The 14298-nt window shown below is 37.8% G+C and overlaps 1 protein-coding gene across 1 annotated transcript in view; it reads right to left on the reverse strand.

Moving 5' to 3' along the window:
* Positions 1-7570: 7570 nt before the first annotated feature.
* Positions 7571-14298, reverse strand: part of LOC102311679 (5-hydroxytryptamine receptor 3A) — a 13399-nt gene continuing 6671 nt past the window's right edge. The window contains exons 4-9 of the mRNA XM_042215944.1: positions 11126-11295; positions 10845-11002; positions 9918-10128; positions 9673-9846; positions 9451-9521; positions 7571-9213 (exon numbers count right to left, since the gene is read on the reverse strand). Coding sequence (XP_042071878.1) covers positions 8989-9213; positions 9451-9521; positions 9673-9846; positions 9918-10128; positions 10845-11002; positions 11126-11295 — 1009 coding nt within the window. The 3' untranslated portion in view covers positions 7571-8988. The remainder of the gene's footprint in view (positions 9214-9450; positions 9522-9672; positions 9847-9917; positions 10129-10844; positions 11003-11125; positions 11296-14298) is intronic.

A 14298-nucleotide genomic window follows, 5' to 3' on the forward strand; every position in this document is an offset into this window, starting at 1 on the left:
GGTGTGTGTGTGTGTGTGTGTGTGTGTCTGGCATTAGAACCTTAATCTTGTAAATAGCTGTAAATAGATTTTTAAAGTAGCAATTGTGTATTTCTTTTTCACCTTGTGTATATATTGTTCACTGCAGCAGCCTAGTATGCGTGAGAAGCCATTTTTGTTGATTAAGTTTTCTCCTGTTTTTCTTTTAGAAAGGTAGGTAAGTGAATTGTTTTTTGGTTGGTTTTCATTTGTGTAGGAAAGCATAGGGACCATTAGGGAGTTTTGTTTGTTATTTTTGGCATTGCTCACTACTGAAGCAAATAATTGGCTGCTTAGCACTTTGAAAGATACTATTGTTTGTGTTCTTTCCTGGGTGGTGCGTGAGTGGGGCCAATTTCTTGTTGCGTTCAATGCACACCTAGACTTAGAACGTAACACGTGCCTTTCCTAATACAGTATTTGGGTCCGGCTCCACCCCTAATGTAAATATATGTGTATATGTATATGCCCCTATCCAAGAACTTAAGGACAATTAGCTTAAATTCATCATTATCAATCTGTCCAATTAGGAACTATAAACCATTATGACTCCAATTCATCTTCTTTGGTGCAGGTGAAAGATACAACAGGTGCACTGCAGATGCAACAAGAGAATTCCCATAAGGGAAAGAGTTTTGCAGATGGTGGCTACAGACAGCTGCACTGTCCTTTTTCCCCCTGACTGATTTTTCTCTAGTTTTGCTTTTGTTCTTGTCCCTGTTGGTAGCATGACATGGTAACTGCAGCCCATTCAAGTTGCACAGGTAGTCCAGCTACCTAAACAGTCTGTGTCTCTGACAGAGCATGGAGGAGATACTAACAGGTGAGCCATAACACAAGGAGAGCTGGACAGAGTTGTAGGGCATCAACCTACCAGCAGAACTGATATCTGGTACTCCTTTTTAGGATCTTAATTTGTTTTAAAAAAGTATTAATCTTAATAATTAAGATAATAACAATTAAGATATTATTAAAAAATAAGATTATTATTTCATATAAAACCATTATGCTATTAAAATAATCAAAGGAAATTGAAGGTTCACTATAAATCAGTTTGCATCACTCATGTCTGTTATTGCATCTCAGCCTCTGGAGTTATCATTAATTAATTTATCTAAAAAGGAAAGTTTACTGTGGAGCATTACTCCAGCAGGAAAACAAAATATGAGAGGACAGAATAAGTACCAAATGTCAATCTACCAAAAATTTCATTGTACTTTATTATCCCATTTCCAATTACCAATTGTTCTTTTAGATGCATCCTAAAAAAGATCTGTAATTATTTTCCATATGTTTTACAATATAAAATAATTACAGATTTCTGTTATTTTTTCTGTTATTTTTAAATGCATGAAATAACAATTAATTATATTAATAATAATTAACACACAATATGTGAATTAGCACATATAATATAAAATAACATAAGCAACCTGTAATTGTGAATAAACTATTTTTTGACAATGGTGATTGTTATTCCACACAAAGAAACAAAAATACAGTGCAATAACATTTTTATAAAATTTATTTAAAAATGTTATGAACTTTTTTATAAACGTAATCACTTTGATGATAAATTTTAAAATTGTTGTAGAATTACAGGCTTGCCTCATTTAAGGTCGTTTTTGAAATAACTACTTTTCTAATGTAATTATGACATAAACTGTTTGTGTCATGTGGTAGGTATACATGACATAATATATGACATAAACAAAAGGTGTGTGTGTGTGTATATATATATATATATATATATATATATATATATATATACATACACACACACACACACACACACATACATAAAAAAAACATATTCACATTTAAATTCAGTGTAATATTCATGTTAAGAACAAACAAGTTTCTCTTAATGGGTTCTCAGTTGTTGTTTTTTAATTAGGAAAATGAGAGAGGACAATATGAAAATTTTAAATTTTTCAAATAGTCTTACTTTTGTATGGTAGTCAAATATTGTACTATGATCAAAGCAAGATGTTTCAATTCGATTTATACACTCTCATGCTTCACAAGCATTTTTCTAGCCACAAAGACAGGGTGTGTCCCAAGCATCATTGCAACATACAAAGTGCATGTTGTAATAGCACTCAGGACACATCTCTTCTTGGCCAGAAAAAAAGGCTTAAATGATAAAGCAGCAGAAATTATTGCCTGTATGAAACTGTAAAAATTATAAAATTGTATTATCTTATCCAGGAGGCAGAGCAGAAAGAGAAAACATGTAATTATCATTGTATTGAGCGACCAGTGGCAATCCTCACTCTCTCTGTGGCCAGGAAATGATTCCAGGTCTGTTAATGTAATGGCCTATAAGAGGGCAGGGCAAATGTAAAGACCAACTGTGTTGCTATCCCCCTACCAATCCTAAAACAGCGGTTTTAGGATTAGGATGAAATTTACAGATGCTGTCGATAAAAAGTTGATGAAAAGCACACATACGTTTAAAGGCGTTTTGTCTTTTGTAAAGTAAATCAGTTAGGCCAAAACTGAAAAATATCTGACAAAATCACAGGTTAATGACATACAAAGAAAATTTAATATAAAGCAAGTTAAATCAGAAATATTGGTATGGCACATTGTGTATGTTTTCTAATAGTCATTTATATTATTTTACTTTTTGAATTGACAGTTTTACTCCTCTTGTTCCGCTTGAACCGTGTTAACTACTGATCGTGATAATAATAATGATAATAGCAATAATGATAACATAAAAGCAAAACAATTGATAATAATCTTAAGCAAACAACAAGCGATGACTAGTTGCGCAATATACAACTTGGTATCAGACCAATTTCCTGCAATCATTCCAAGAATTGCTTGAGAGCATTTCTGATGCAGTAAGATGCTAAAGCATTTAAATCCACAAATGCCAAACCTATTCACAGTAATAATCGTCGCATATGCAATAACTTAGTTTGATCAGTACGGTGTAATGTTTTCATATTGTATTTAGAAAAGTGTTTGTTTTACAATTTTTTAAAAAAGAGTTTTGACAATATATTGCAGTAATGCATAGTTATATAAGAGAGATGTTTTATTTTTACAAATTTGAGTATTTTAATTGCTAGAAAAGCATAATTAATATTTGAATTAATTATGCTGGATTGTTCCTGAGGTGGATTCCTCCAGTGAATTACATGGTGAGCCTTCCCACCTGGACTAAGAGAGACTGGGAATCCCTTCTTTTCCACTTAATGATCTGCTGCACCTTGCTGTGTGATAGGACTGTATCACTCACACTTTCACACACAGCTGGTTGTACAAAAAAACACTGACTGACATTTTCTCATCCTATTTTCTTTCACACCCTGGGAATTTTTTGACAATAACCCTTGGACATGTTTTATTTGGGACTTTGAAATAAGCTGTCGTGTAGAACATTCTCCACATGTAAAAGGTGTGTGAGATTTTCATCTGAATGGACACTGAATTTGTGTAATCTGTTTTCTATAACAGTTAAGGAGTCAGGTTACATTCTCGTCTGAAAATATATTAAAAGTTTATTTTGTGACCCAGAAACTAAGTAGCCTCCACCATTGTTGGAAAGTGGAATTGGCTGGGCTGCGCAAAGAATTCTGGGATAGGTTGGGCCACAAAGGATACACCCGACCCATTCTTCAAATTCGGGGAAAGGAAGGATGCATTTTTCGGCCGAATTTGAAGCAGCCTTTGAATTGGGACAGGCTTCGTCGCCTAGCTGTGACGTAATCGGCCTTCAAGTGTGACACCGCGTAAGATGTTGGTTTTGATTTTTTTTTTTTTTTTTAGTTGTTTTTTAGTTGATTTGATGCTGTTTTTTCTTGTTTTTCTTTTAATATAGGGCTGTTTTAATTTTATGCATTATGTGTTTTATTTATTTAATTTTGCTGTTTTCTTTTATTCTATTGTTTTTAACTTATTTTCTGTACAGCACTTTGGTCCTGTGCTGGGTATTTTAAAGTGCTTTATAAATAAAATTGGATTGGACTGGAAATGCAGCCTCCGAAGCATGCGGCCTATGAATTGGGACATAGCCTCTGTGTCTGTCTGCATCTCTGTGCATTACTTCCTGTTTTACTTTGGTAGTCTCCTGACTGTGTGCGCCATATTTTGTTGTACTTCTCTTTCTCTGAAAGTACCTCGTCTCATGTTTTATGGTCCCTTTACAGTTTTACGCCTTTACGGTTCGGAGCCACAGACCTGTTTTATATACGTGCGGAATAGTTTTCTATACGAGATCGCTGCAAAAAGTGCAGCCTTACCTATTGTCCACCCTACTGTTACTCATTTTATATTAAGATTTAAAAATGTAGTTGGTATTGGTATGACGAGTAACCTTCAGTAAAAGTAATAAATCACACAGCAATAGTACATTCATTAAGTTGTAGAAAGCATGATAATATATTAAGTAATCCAAAGTATTCAGAATACGTTACTCTCAGTCTCCATGCCGAATATCCTTGGGCAAGATACTAACCCCGAGTTGCTCTCCAATACATTCATCGTAGTATAAATATGATATTAGATAGATAGAAAGCACTTACATAGAAAGACAGTGCTTGTATGAATGGGTGTAAATGGGTGAATGAGGCAAGTTGTATAAATCGCTTTAAGATAGAGATAGATAATTGCTATAGAAGAAAGAGTCCAGTTACCATTGAAGTGCATTCAAAACTCTTCTTTGGATGTTGGCTGCTTTTGGGTCAATTCTCTGTCAGGATGATTCCACACTGCTTCAATAATGTTTAGGTCCGTGCTTTAAAGAGACCAATCTGGGACTGATAGTGTTCTGTTGTGTGCGTTCCCTGTAAAGGTGTGCATTTGCTACATTCACAGTGAGACTGGGATCATTGTTGGGTCGAAAAATGAATTCTTTGCCAGTCACACATGTTCTGGGTAGCACGGCATGGAGCTCCACTAAATATTATTGTTTAGTTTGGCATACTATCTTCTCCCTGTTTCTATTTAAGATCGACATGACAGCTGCCCTTCCACTGAGACAATTTCAGATAAGACTTCAGCAAATAGCAGATGGGTCAGCTGAAGTGCCTGATGCATCTGTTTGTGTCAGATTGTTGATTGTTGTTGTTTTTTTGTCCACTTCCACTTGTCTGAGTTCATCAAAATATTTATAAACACAAAGGAACACAAATATTTAGATCAAAGGTTTGCACTTGGATTTTAACTACCAGACTGGACTGGAAGATTAACCTTTTCTGAGCAACTGCAATCTAAAAATTGGATTTACAAGTCTGTCCATACCACGTTTTCAAGTACTAGGTTCTTGGGAATTACCTTTTTTCGGCAAAAACATAATTACTTAAGCTTCTGTTTTACACCCGCCAAACTGTTATCTGGAGCATTTTTTTGAGAACAGGCTGCTAGCAACAATGGGTCTAAATATACAATTTAAAATTAAATTGGATCTTTGCCAAGTTCTATGCTATATGTAAATGTAGCAGTAGTTCTCCCCTTGAGTTTTTTTTTTTTTTTAGTTGAGTATTAAGTGGCAAACTAACAAAACACATTAATTCTGAAAATGATCAGCTACCAGTCCATTAAGGACTGGACTGAAAATAAGTGGAAAAGCAGCCAAAGTCCAAAGAAAAACTCTGAAAGATCTTCAGAAAGCTAAACAATTCTTTACTCAAGAGTTGTTTAAAAATGACAAGTGTAGCCTCTTGGAATGAGAGAAATAAAATAACACAGAAGTGACTCAAGACTACATGTTCTGTACATGTATTTAGAACCAAATAATATGACTTTAATTCCATCATGCTAATACATGAATTATATAGTTTACAGGTGTCAATGTAGAATTTACAACAGGAATCAACTATATTATTTTATATTCCCACAACACATGAGTTACGAGTCTTCAAAGAGCTACACTTTCAGTATATTTAATATACACATTGTGTATTTGAGATCAAGATCAGAAGAATATTAACACTCAGTATATTACTTAACAGATACACATTGCTAACTACTGCAACTGTTGCCATAAATGAGTATGTGTTATGTATCTATGGTGTAAAACATGCAAAAAATATCCATTATGTGTGTATATAAAATTAGCAGAAAAAGTAAATACATTTATTTTTGCTTAATTATTTCTTATGTTGTAACAGTTCCTGTTGGTGATAAATCTTATCCTCTAGGAAAGCCTGTTTATTTCCCCTTAAATGGTGCCATGTTTGTAAGGAAAATGCATTTGGATTTGGATTGACCTGTAAAGTCTAGTATTTGGGTTGTGCCCATTACAAACTCACCAAAATTCTCTCTACCAATGCCAAAACAGTTTATTCTGCTATTGACTCTATGTTTGGTGTTGTTTATTGGATTGTCTGATTGAAGTCTGAAGAAGACAAGACATACTGGCAATTTAATAATTCATTAATTTATCAAATGGGGGGCCTCAGTAACATGAGAGCCATGTACAGCCACAACAGCCTGTCACCACCTCCACATGCTGGTTAACAGGTTGGTCACACAGCGCAGTGGGCTCGCACTTCATGCTTCAACAAGCATTTGTCACAAAACAGCCATTGTGGGTGTGTTGGTGATTTTGGAAAGAACAGCATGCCCAAGCTGATCCCATACGTGTTCAATAGGTATTAGGTCAGGACTTCAGGCAGTCCTTTCTATCATCACCACTCCCAAATTCTGGAGGTAGCCTCTGATAGCAGTGCTCTTCAGAGGCGAGCACTGTCATCAGTTTGGTCCCAGATTGGGGAAATATGCCATCGCCACTGGTTGCAGAACCTCATCTCGATATCTCTCTGCATTCAGATTGCCTCCGGTGATGACAAGCCTTGTTTATTCAGTGAGGAAGATGCTGCCCCACACCATCACACTGTCTCCGCCAAAAGCAGTTACTCCATTTTCCACATCTTCTCCACACTTCTCCACCCTGGAATCATTGCTGAGCATAATTTTCTTCCAAATGTTCAGATTCCAGTGCACATGTTGCAGACACTGGATAAACCTGATGGTGAACGGCAGTCATGGCAGGCCTCCTGCCATCCCTACGAGATCGGAGATTGACTGTGTGCAGTGTCTTTCAAATTGTCTGGATAGAGAGCTGTCAGCCATGTCGTCCCGTAAACTTTGACTGCAAATCTGTAGGGCTTACTCCAATAATACTGCAACTTGGCTTTGCAGAACATCAACTTGAATGGCACAGGCCATAGGACAAATCAGTCAAATGTGGAATGCTTGGAACAGACATAAGATAACCACTCTAGGAGTGTCTGTGCTCCCAGTTTGAACATAATCCACATAACCAACTCTGCTGCTCAACCCACTTACAAATGTGGGACCATTTCAGGGGACATAAACAAGCTTTGAGCAGTATAAGATTTGTTGCCAAGAAGCAAGAAATAGAAATAATTAAGCATACATTAATTTCCTTATATGTTAAGATATAAGTTTACTAATACAGTGGGATGCCAAAGCTTGGGCAACCTTGTTAATAATCATTATTTTCCTGTATAAATCGTTGGTTGTTACAATAAAAAATGTCAGTTAAATATATCATATAGGAGACACACACAGTGATATTTCAGAAGTGAAATGAAGTTGATTGGATTTACAGAAAGTGTGCAATAATTATTTAAACAAAAGCATGCAGGTGCATAAAGGGGCTGTAGGTTCTGAGAGGCTTGTGGTGAAGCTTACTGAACATTAAACATGTATATATGTCCTAAATATATATTGAAACATTATTTTTGACTGCAAAAAGCAAAGAATAAATGTAATTTAAATTGGACATGAGGTCCACCATAATTACAAGAAAATCATTTAAAGGCTAAGGAGTAGAAATATAAAGCTGTGTGATATGGTCTCATATTGGAATAAAAGCATACATTAAATATAGTGCATTTTCTGTAAATTCAGATATATACGTATAAAAAGTGTGCCGGTCCTGTGGGACAATGCCTGATATCACAGATTATCAGTCCAGCCCTGGCTACATATATTTTCCATCTGTAAATAATGGGTAAATAATATCGCCATGTGGGAAGTAAAGAAAAAGAAGCAGCTTAACTTTAAAGCAAAGATAAATGCTACATAGCTAGCTTAAACAGTTACCACACATAAATCTTACATTTTGCTGACCTGGACATTTACATTGTATAGCCAGAAATGTTCCGGTAGTATTCATTTTCACATTAATGTTGTGCCATAACATAAAGTTGATCAAGTATTTTTTCAGTGTTAGGTAAAAGCAGGGATTTGTGTGATAGGGGCTGTAAGGCAGGGTTAGCTGGGTGTCTCATATGTTGTTGCTAAACTTGATGTTCTTGTGACAGCTTTAAATAAATGCTAGTTAGTGCATCTGATAGCACAGCAACTATCTGGCATTTTGACCAAGTTAAACTCGAAGATGTTCGGCTGGAGGGCAAAGGATCACATTACTGTTTTTACACAGCACAAAATGAAGAATTAAGTATAATATAAAACAATAGACAGTTTAATATCATCATCTGATATAATTTGTCATACTGCACAACCCTAAATATAAATGTACATTTTAATAATGTTTTAGATGTTGGAATTTTTCTATTGCGATAAGGAGCACTGAAAATAGTCATGAAGACTACTACTCAAGTTTACCTCATAACTGGTTGAAACCAAACCTTTGATGCTGAATTTCACAATTTTGATGCTACACAATATGCGACAAATAACAATGTCATTTCCTTGCAGCTTTTGTTACGCTGGGGCTCTGAAACCACCACAGTAAAGTGGAGCAGAAATCACTGTTAAATATCTGATTTTTTTCTTCAGCTGTGGGTCTGTATTTCTGATGATGCTAAATAGATCACTAAATATAAGAAGTGAACACCTTACCAACCTGTACTCAATGGGACATTTGATTTCTTCGGACTGATTGAAATGAATGAGATTTATGAAAAAAATAAGTAATACATAAGTTCTGTCTCTTTTAATGAATTCATATTTTATTTTACTTCAGCTGGTCCACAATGAAATAAGAACTGACAAAAATACAGTGACTGCTGTGACATAAAAAATGAAGTAAACCCTGTTGATTTTTTTTACCATTCTGGCCCAGTATCCGAACTTCTCTTCCTTCTTGTTACTGCTGAGCAGACTTATTGTTTTCCCAATCTCTCTCAGTTCATCTGAGACTTGTTCAAGACCAAGGGACACCTCTGTCAGCTTGTCGCTGCTCCTCTGCAAAAGTTTTGTTTTTACATTTTAAAGAAAGTTATCAACAAATTTAGGCCACTGACTGCTACTACATTTGACACAATGGTTTGTTTCCATTGTGACTGAAATAAAAGGGTTTTCTACTAATATACAAACAAACATCTTGATCTCTTTCTCTAAGTAATTTCTCAAATGCAAGCTCAATGATTTTTACACTTCACTTTAAACAAATAACCCTTTAAAGTGTAGCTAAAGTCTCACCTTTTCAGTCACAGATTGTGTTTCATCGGCACTTTCATCACAAACAGATGCACAGTCACTGGATTTTATTCCTGGGAGGATATTAGACAAACGATTAAGGGTACACAATTAAAATGATATAATTAAATGTCATGTAAATGCTAATGTTAATGTGTGGGTATTTTAACCATAACTAAAGATAAACCTGATTACATGAGTTTAGATCCACAGGCTTAATCTCACCTCTAACACAGAAGTTGGCTTTGCACCATTTGTCTCCACAATTTACACTCAGGTTTTGCTCTTCATCTGTCTCATTGTGATGGGCTGCAGAGTCTTTCTCAATCAGATACATCATCACAATAGTCTCCAGGAGGCTGAGCAGCATCAGGGTAAAAGTCCCAATGCAGTAGATAGCTGAGGAGAGCAGACTATGTCAGTAATGTAATTTATTAATGCATTCAGTCAAATAAACCCCACTTTGTTACCTATAAGTGGAACCTTTTTTGAAGTGCTGGGCAGAATGTCATTCAGAATAAGCTGCAACACTGTGACAGCGAGCAGGACAGTGACCTTGAAGCTGAGTTTCTCGCCTCCAGCATCTGGGATCAGGAAAGAGGCCAAGTCCAGAACCAAGAAGAAGAGCACTGGAGAAATGAAATTGGCAATGTAGAGGACTGACCTCCTTCTCATCGTGATCTGTGCAATAAAATATAATAATAATAATAATAATAATAATAATAATAATAATAATAATAATAATAATAAAGAATTCCTTATTGCCTTTTAGCTGTTGTTGGTTTCTTGTGCTGCCTGCAATTGTGTCTCCTCTAAGAACTTATCAAATATGACCAATAACTTATAATAACATAAAATAATGTTTGTAATACAAGGACAAATGCTTTGCTTTAAAGTTTTATTGGATACAGATGTGGGGTTTTTTTCCAGCATAGCAGGAGTAAACTTTGATAATCTTCTGTATGGAACAGCAAGTTTACAGTATAAGCCATGATGTGCTGAGGATGTGGTAAGTGGCTGCAGGCCTTTTTAGATTGTACTTAAAAGAGGGTTAGGAGGATAAAGAAATCTAGTACTTGTCCAATAAATGCTGTGTATGCTTCAGGGGGAACAAAACCACAAGGAAAACAACTTTTTTGCTGAGTTTTTAAAACCCTTTCAAAACAAACTGCAATTTTGTTTTCATTACAAATGTTATTAAAATGTGGCTAATGACTCAATTTCCACATCTGTGTTTCTGCTTTAACCTCCTAAGACCCAAACTCTTTCATGGCATGCATTTTTAATTTCTCTTTGCTATTTGGAAATCTTTGCAAAATTTAGTATTGTGGTCTAAACCTAAAATGTGATGACCCAATATGTGGACGCCAGGACCTAAGAGGTTAAGAAGTACTTACCGTGTAAATAATTACAGTTTGATGTGGATACATAATGCTGGATTTGTTTGTGGCTGCCAAGTTCTCGAACGTCCACTCGTACTGGGTCCACATCATGCTGCGTGTCAAAGTTGTCATCGATTTATTGTTTTTGTTGTAAATTAATTCTATTTCATTATCTAAAATGGAATAGAAAAATAAATGTGAGCAGATGAACAAAGGACTATATGTTGTGATGTTTCATGGTTTATATATACGAGAGTACGAAAAACACATGTAAGTAGAACTTGATATTGACTCACCAGAATGCATGACAGACTTGAAGGAGATGTTGCACCTTTGAACATCAAAGGGAAATTTGTAGACACGCATCCTGCAGGCAGTTGTCACCACCTGCTCATTTGTGTATTCGACCCCACCATACCAGTGAATTAAGAGATAAGGACTTTTAGTCTCTTTGTCCTTGTCTGTCCTGTATGAGAGCAAATGAAAACAGATTACGGCACAAAATATGGTACGCACATATAGTGTAGCGCAGGGGTCTCAAACTCCAATCATCGAGGGCTGGTGCCCCTAAAACTTTTCCATGTGTCCCTGCTGCAACACACCTAACGCCACCGGTGGTGTTGTTGTCCACGAACCGTCTAGTAGTGAGTATTTCTGATATTTACTCCAGACCCTTAGATGTAGAATCAAGAGAGTGAGTAGGGGTTGGCTGCTTTCAACATGGACGATTCGCCTGGTTTCAGCGTTCCTGGTCAGGATAGCAGCAATGACGATTGTGATTATGTTATGAACTCAAAGACTGAATTCTGTTCCCTTGAAAATAATAGGGGTCATATTTCTGAACTGTTTAGCTCCAGTACTGAAATCACCAATCAGGAGACAGTCAACTCTGATGCTGTGATCCAGTTCTGCCGTTAACGATTATGTTTTTGCTTCTGTTTGTGTTAATTTGGCATCTGACTCTACTGAAAATCCTGTTGATTCAATGTCAAAGACTGTTTCTAGTGGGGGAAGATGGGGAGTTCTGAATATCATTCCAAAACCCACTGTGCTTTTCAACTAGCAGAGTCCAAAGAGACAGTAATCCCCTCTGAGGCTGTTAACTCTGTTTTTTGCGTGACTGAACTCGCTGCCTCCGAGTCTAGGATTAGTTCCAAAGCAACCAGAGAGTTGTGAGGACTTAAAGTGTTAACCCAGAGTCAGTCTGTACTTCAGGGAGAAATGTGAATGCAGCATCTGGGAGCTCAGGCTCCGATGAGTTTTCCTCTCCACCACATAACTAAATTTAACACATTTGCTTTGCAGTCATGTACACTTAATGTGTGCCCTGGAACCAAGCTATGGATGTTTAAATCATGTGTCTGTAGACAATCCTGTTGTGAAAGTTTCTCTCTCTGGGGGAAGGTTCAAGGATTATGGGGCGCCGTTTGTAAAGTGAAACATGCTCAAATTAACGGCAACATTTTTCCACATTTAGCTCAAAACCTTGCAAAAACATGTTTTTTCCAGTCTTTTTTTTACAACATTTAGTAAAATATTTGTAACTTTTTATATTTAAAACAAAATTTTAAATGTTAAATCTAAGTGTTAAATATTGCTGCTTCACTTCTTGCCTACCAGCATGTCCAGCGATTTAGCTGAAAACATCGGAAGATCTGTTTTGTCGGCCATCCAAAGGTTCAGCAGTAGTTCACCCTCAGCAGCTACAGTCTCCACTTCACAATCGCCACAGCACCTGTACAGCTAAATCGCTGGGAAGGGAAGGAGCTGGCCCAAATGGTGGCCGAGCTGGCAGCCACACAGCAGGAGCAGGTGGTGGTGTTGCAGTGTTGGCGAGAAGAACTGCAGGACCAGGTCGAGTGCAGCATGCAAAGGATTTGGCGGCTCTGATCCAGTCCTGGTCAGCACCACGGCGACCCCCACTGATGTGCATGGGAGTGGAGAAGGTCTGGTCATTTCCGGCCCCCAGGATGCGACCAGCCAGGATGCAGCCTGTCCCCTCACCCATTCCCACTCCTTATGTGGGAGTGGCTGGGGCTCGGTAAGTGCCTGAACCCATCCCAGCTCCTCGAAAGAGGGCCACGGAGCAGCCACCGTGTCGGCAAACCGCACAGCCAGAAACGGAGGATGGTCCACGTCTGCCAGAGGTGGAGGAGCTGCGCAAGGGGCAGCTCCTGCTGGAGGCGGAGGCCACATGGTTGGCCCCTGGACCAACCTTGTAACTGCCACCACTGAATGAACACATTCGTGTTGCTGGGCAGGGGCCGGGGGTGCCGACGGTCTGGGCCAGTCCCCTCTCCTGATCGCGGGGGGGAGCAGGTTCGGCCGGATGGCTCCCCGGCCTCAGTTGGGCGATAGGTATGTGGCGGGGTGTGGTCAGCGGTCCTGCTGCTGGGGAGGTGAACGCACCTGCAGGGCATCCGCAATTACACCTCACCGGGTTAAAAGTTTCTGGGTCCTGGATTTCAGTGTTGTTGTTGATGCGAGTTGGGCTGTGAGCTGCAGAGCTGCAGCTGACTGAGCGTGTTTGTAGCAGCAAACTTGATAAGTGTTAATAAAGATGCTGAAAAGCATGTATGTGTGGACATGTCTGACGTGTCAGTATTACAGTCACATTGTACTCTATCCATAGTTTTCAATCAGACTCACTACTCTGACATGCAAAACATTACTCCATTGTGACCACAAATAGACAGTTGGTAGTAATGTAGGACAAAGGTGGTTGTTTGTTCATCTGTCTTGGCTCGTCCATGGAGGAAAAACAAAGATTTGAAGAGAAACTGAATTTTGGAGACTTGTGATCCATATTCTGTTCCAGCAGCTTTATTTAAATCCCTAAAAGTGGTGACTTCTCTCGCAGAGCTCCAGTTCTGTTCCAGTTATATACATTTTCGATCTGGATGGGTAAACAATGCCACCATGGAACAGGTGAAGTACAAGAACTTGTTCATCATTGAAGCAAAGCTAAGCACTACATAACTAGCTCAAACACATTGAATCTTACAGTTTGTTGACCTGGACATTTACAGTGTGGAAAAGTGCCAGAAAGTCCACACAGAATTAATTTGTCACATTGATGTTGTGTATTGCAAGTAAAGTTATTCAAGTATTTTTTCAACGCCAGGTAAATCATTCCTACAGTTTAAATGAGAAACCCCTAACTGCTTGGGTTACTGTGAAGGAGCAGGGATGGTGCAATTTGGCCTAAGGCAGGGTTAGGAGAGGTGTGTTCATATGTTGATGCCATACTTTACATCCTTCTGGCAGCTGTAAATAAACACAAATTAGTGCATCTGATAGCACATAAACTACATCAACTATCTGGCATTAAACTCAAACAAGTTCAACAAGTAGACGGCAAAGGACCACAGTGCTGTTTTTGCCTGCCAGGTTGGCATGTCCCAGTAGCTTTGACATCAGGTGAAAACTATGGATAGATTAAGAATGGGATGTCACTCAAGTTCATGTG

This window comes from Haplochromis burtoni, unplaced genomic scaffold (genome assembly GCF_018398535.1).
Source record: "Haplochromis burtoni strain Fernald_Lab_line unplaced genomic scaffold, NCSU_Asbu1 Contig_878, whole genome shotgun sequence".
NCBI classification, from domain to species: domain Eukaryota; kingdom Metazoa; phylum Chordata; class Actinopteri; order Cichliformes; family Cichlidae; genus Haplochromis; species Haplochromis burtoni.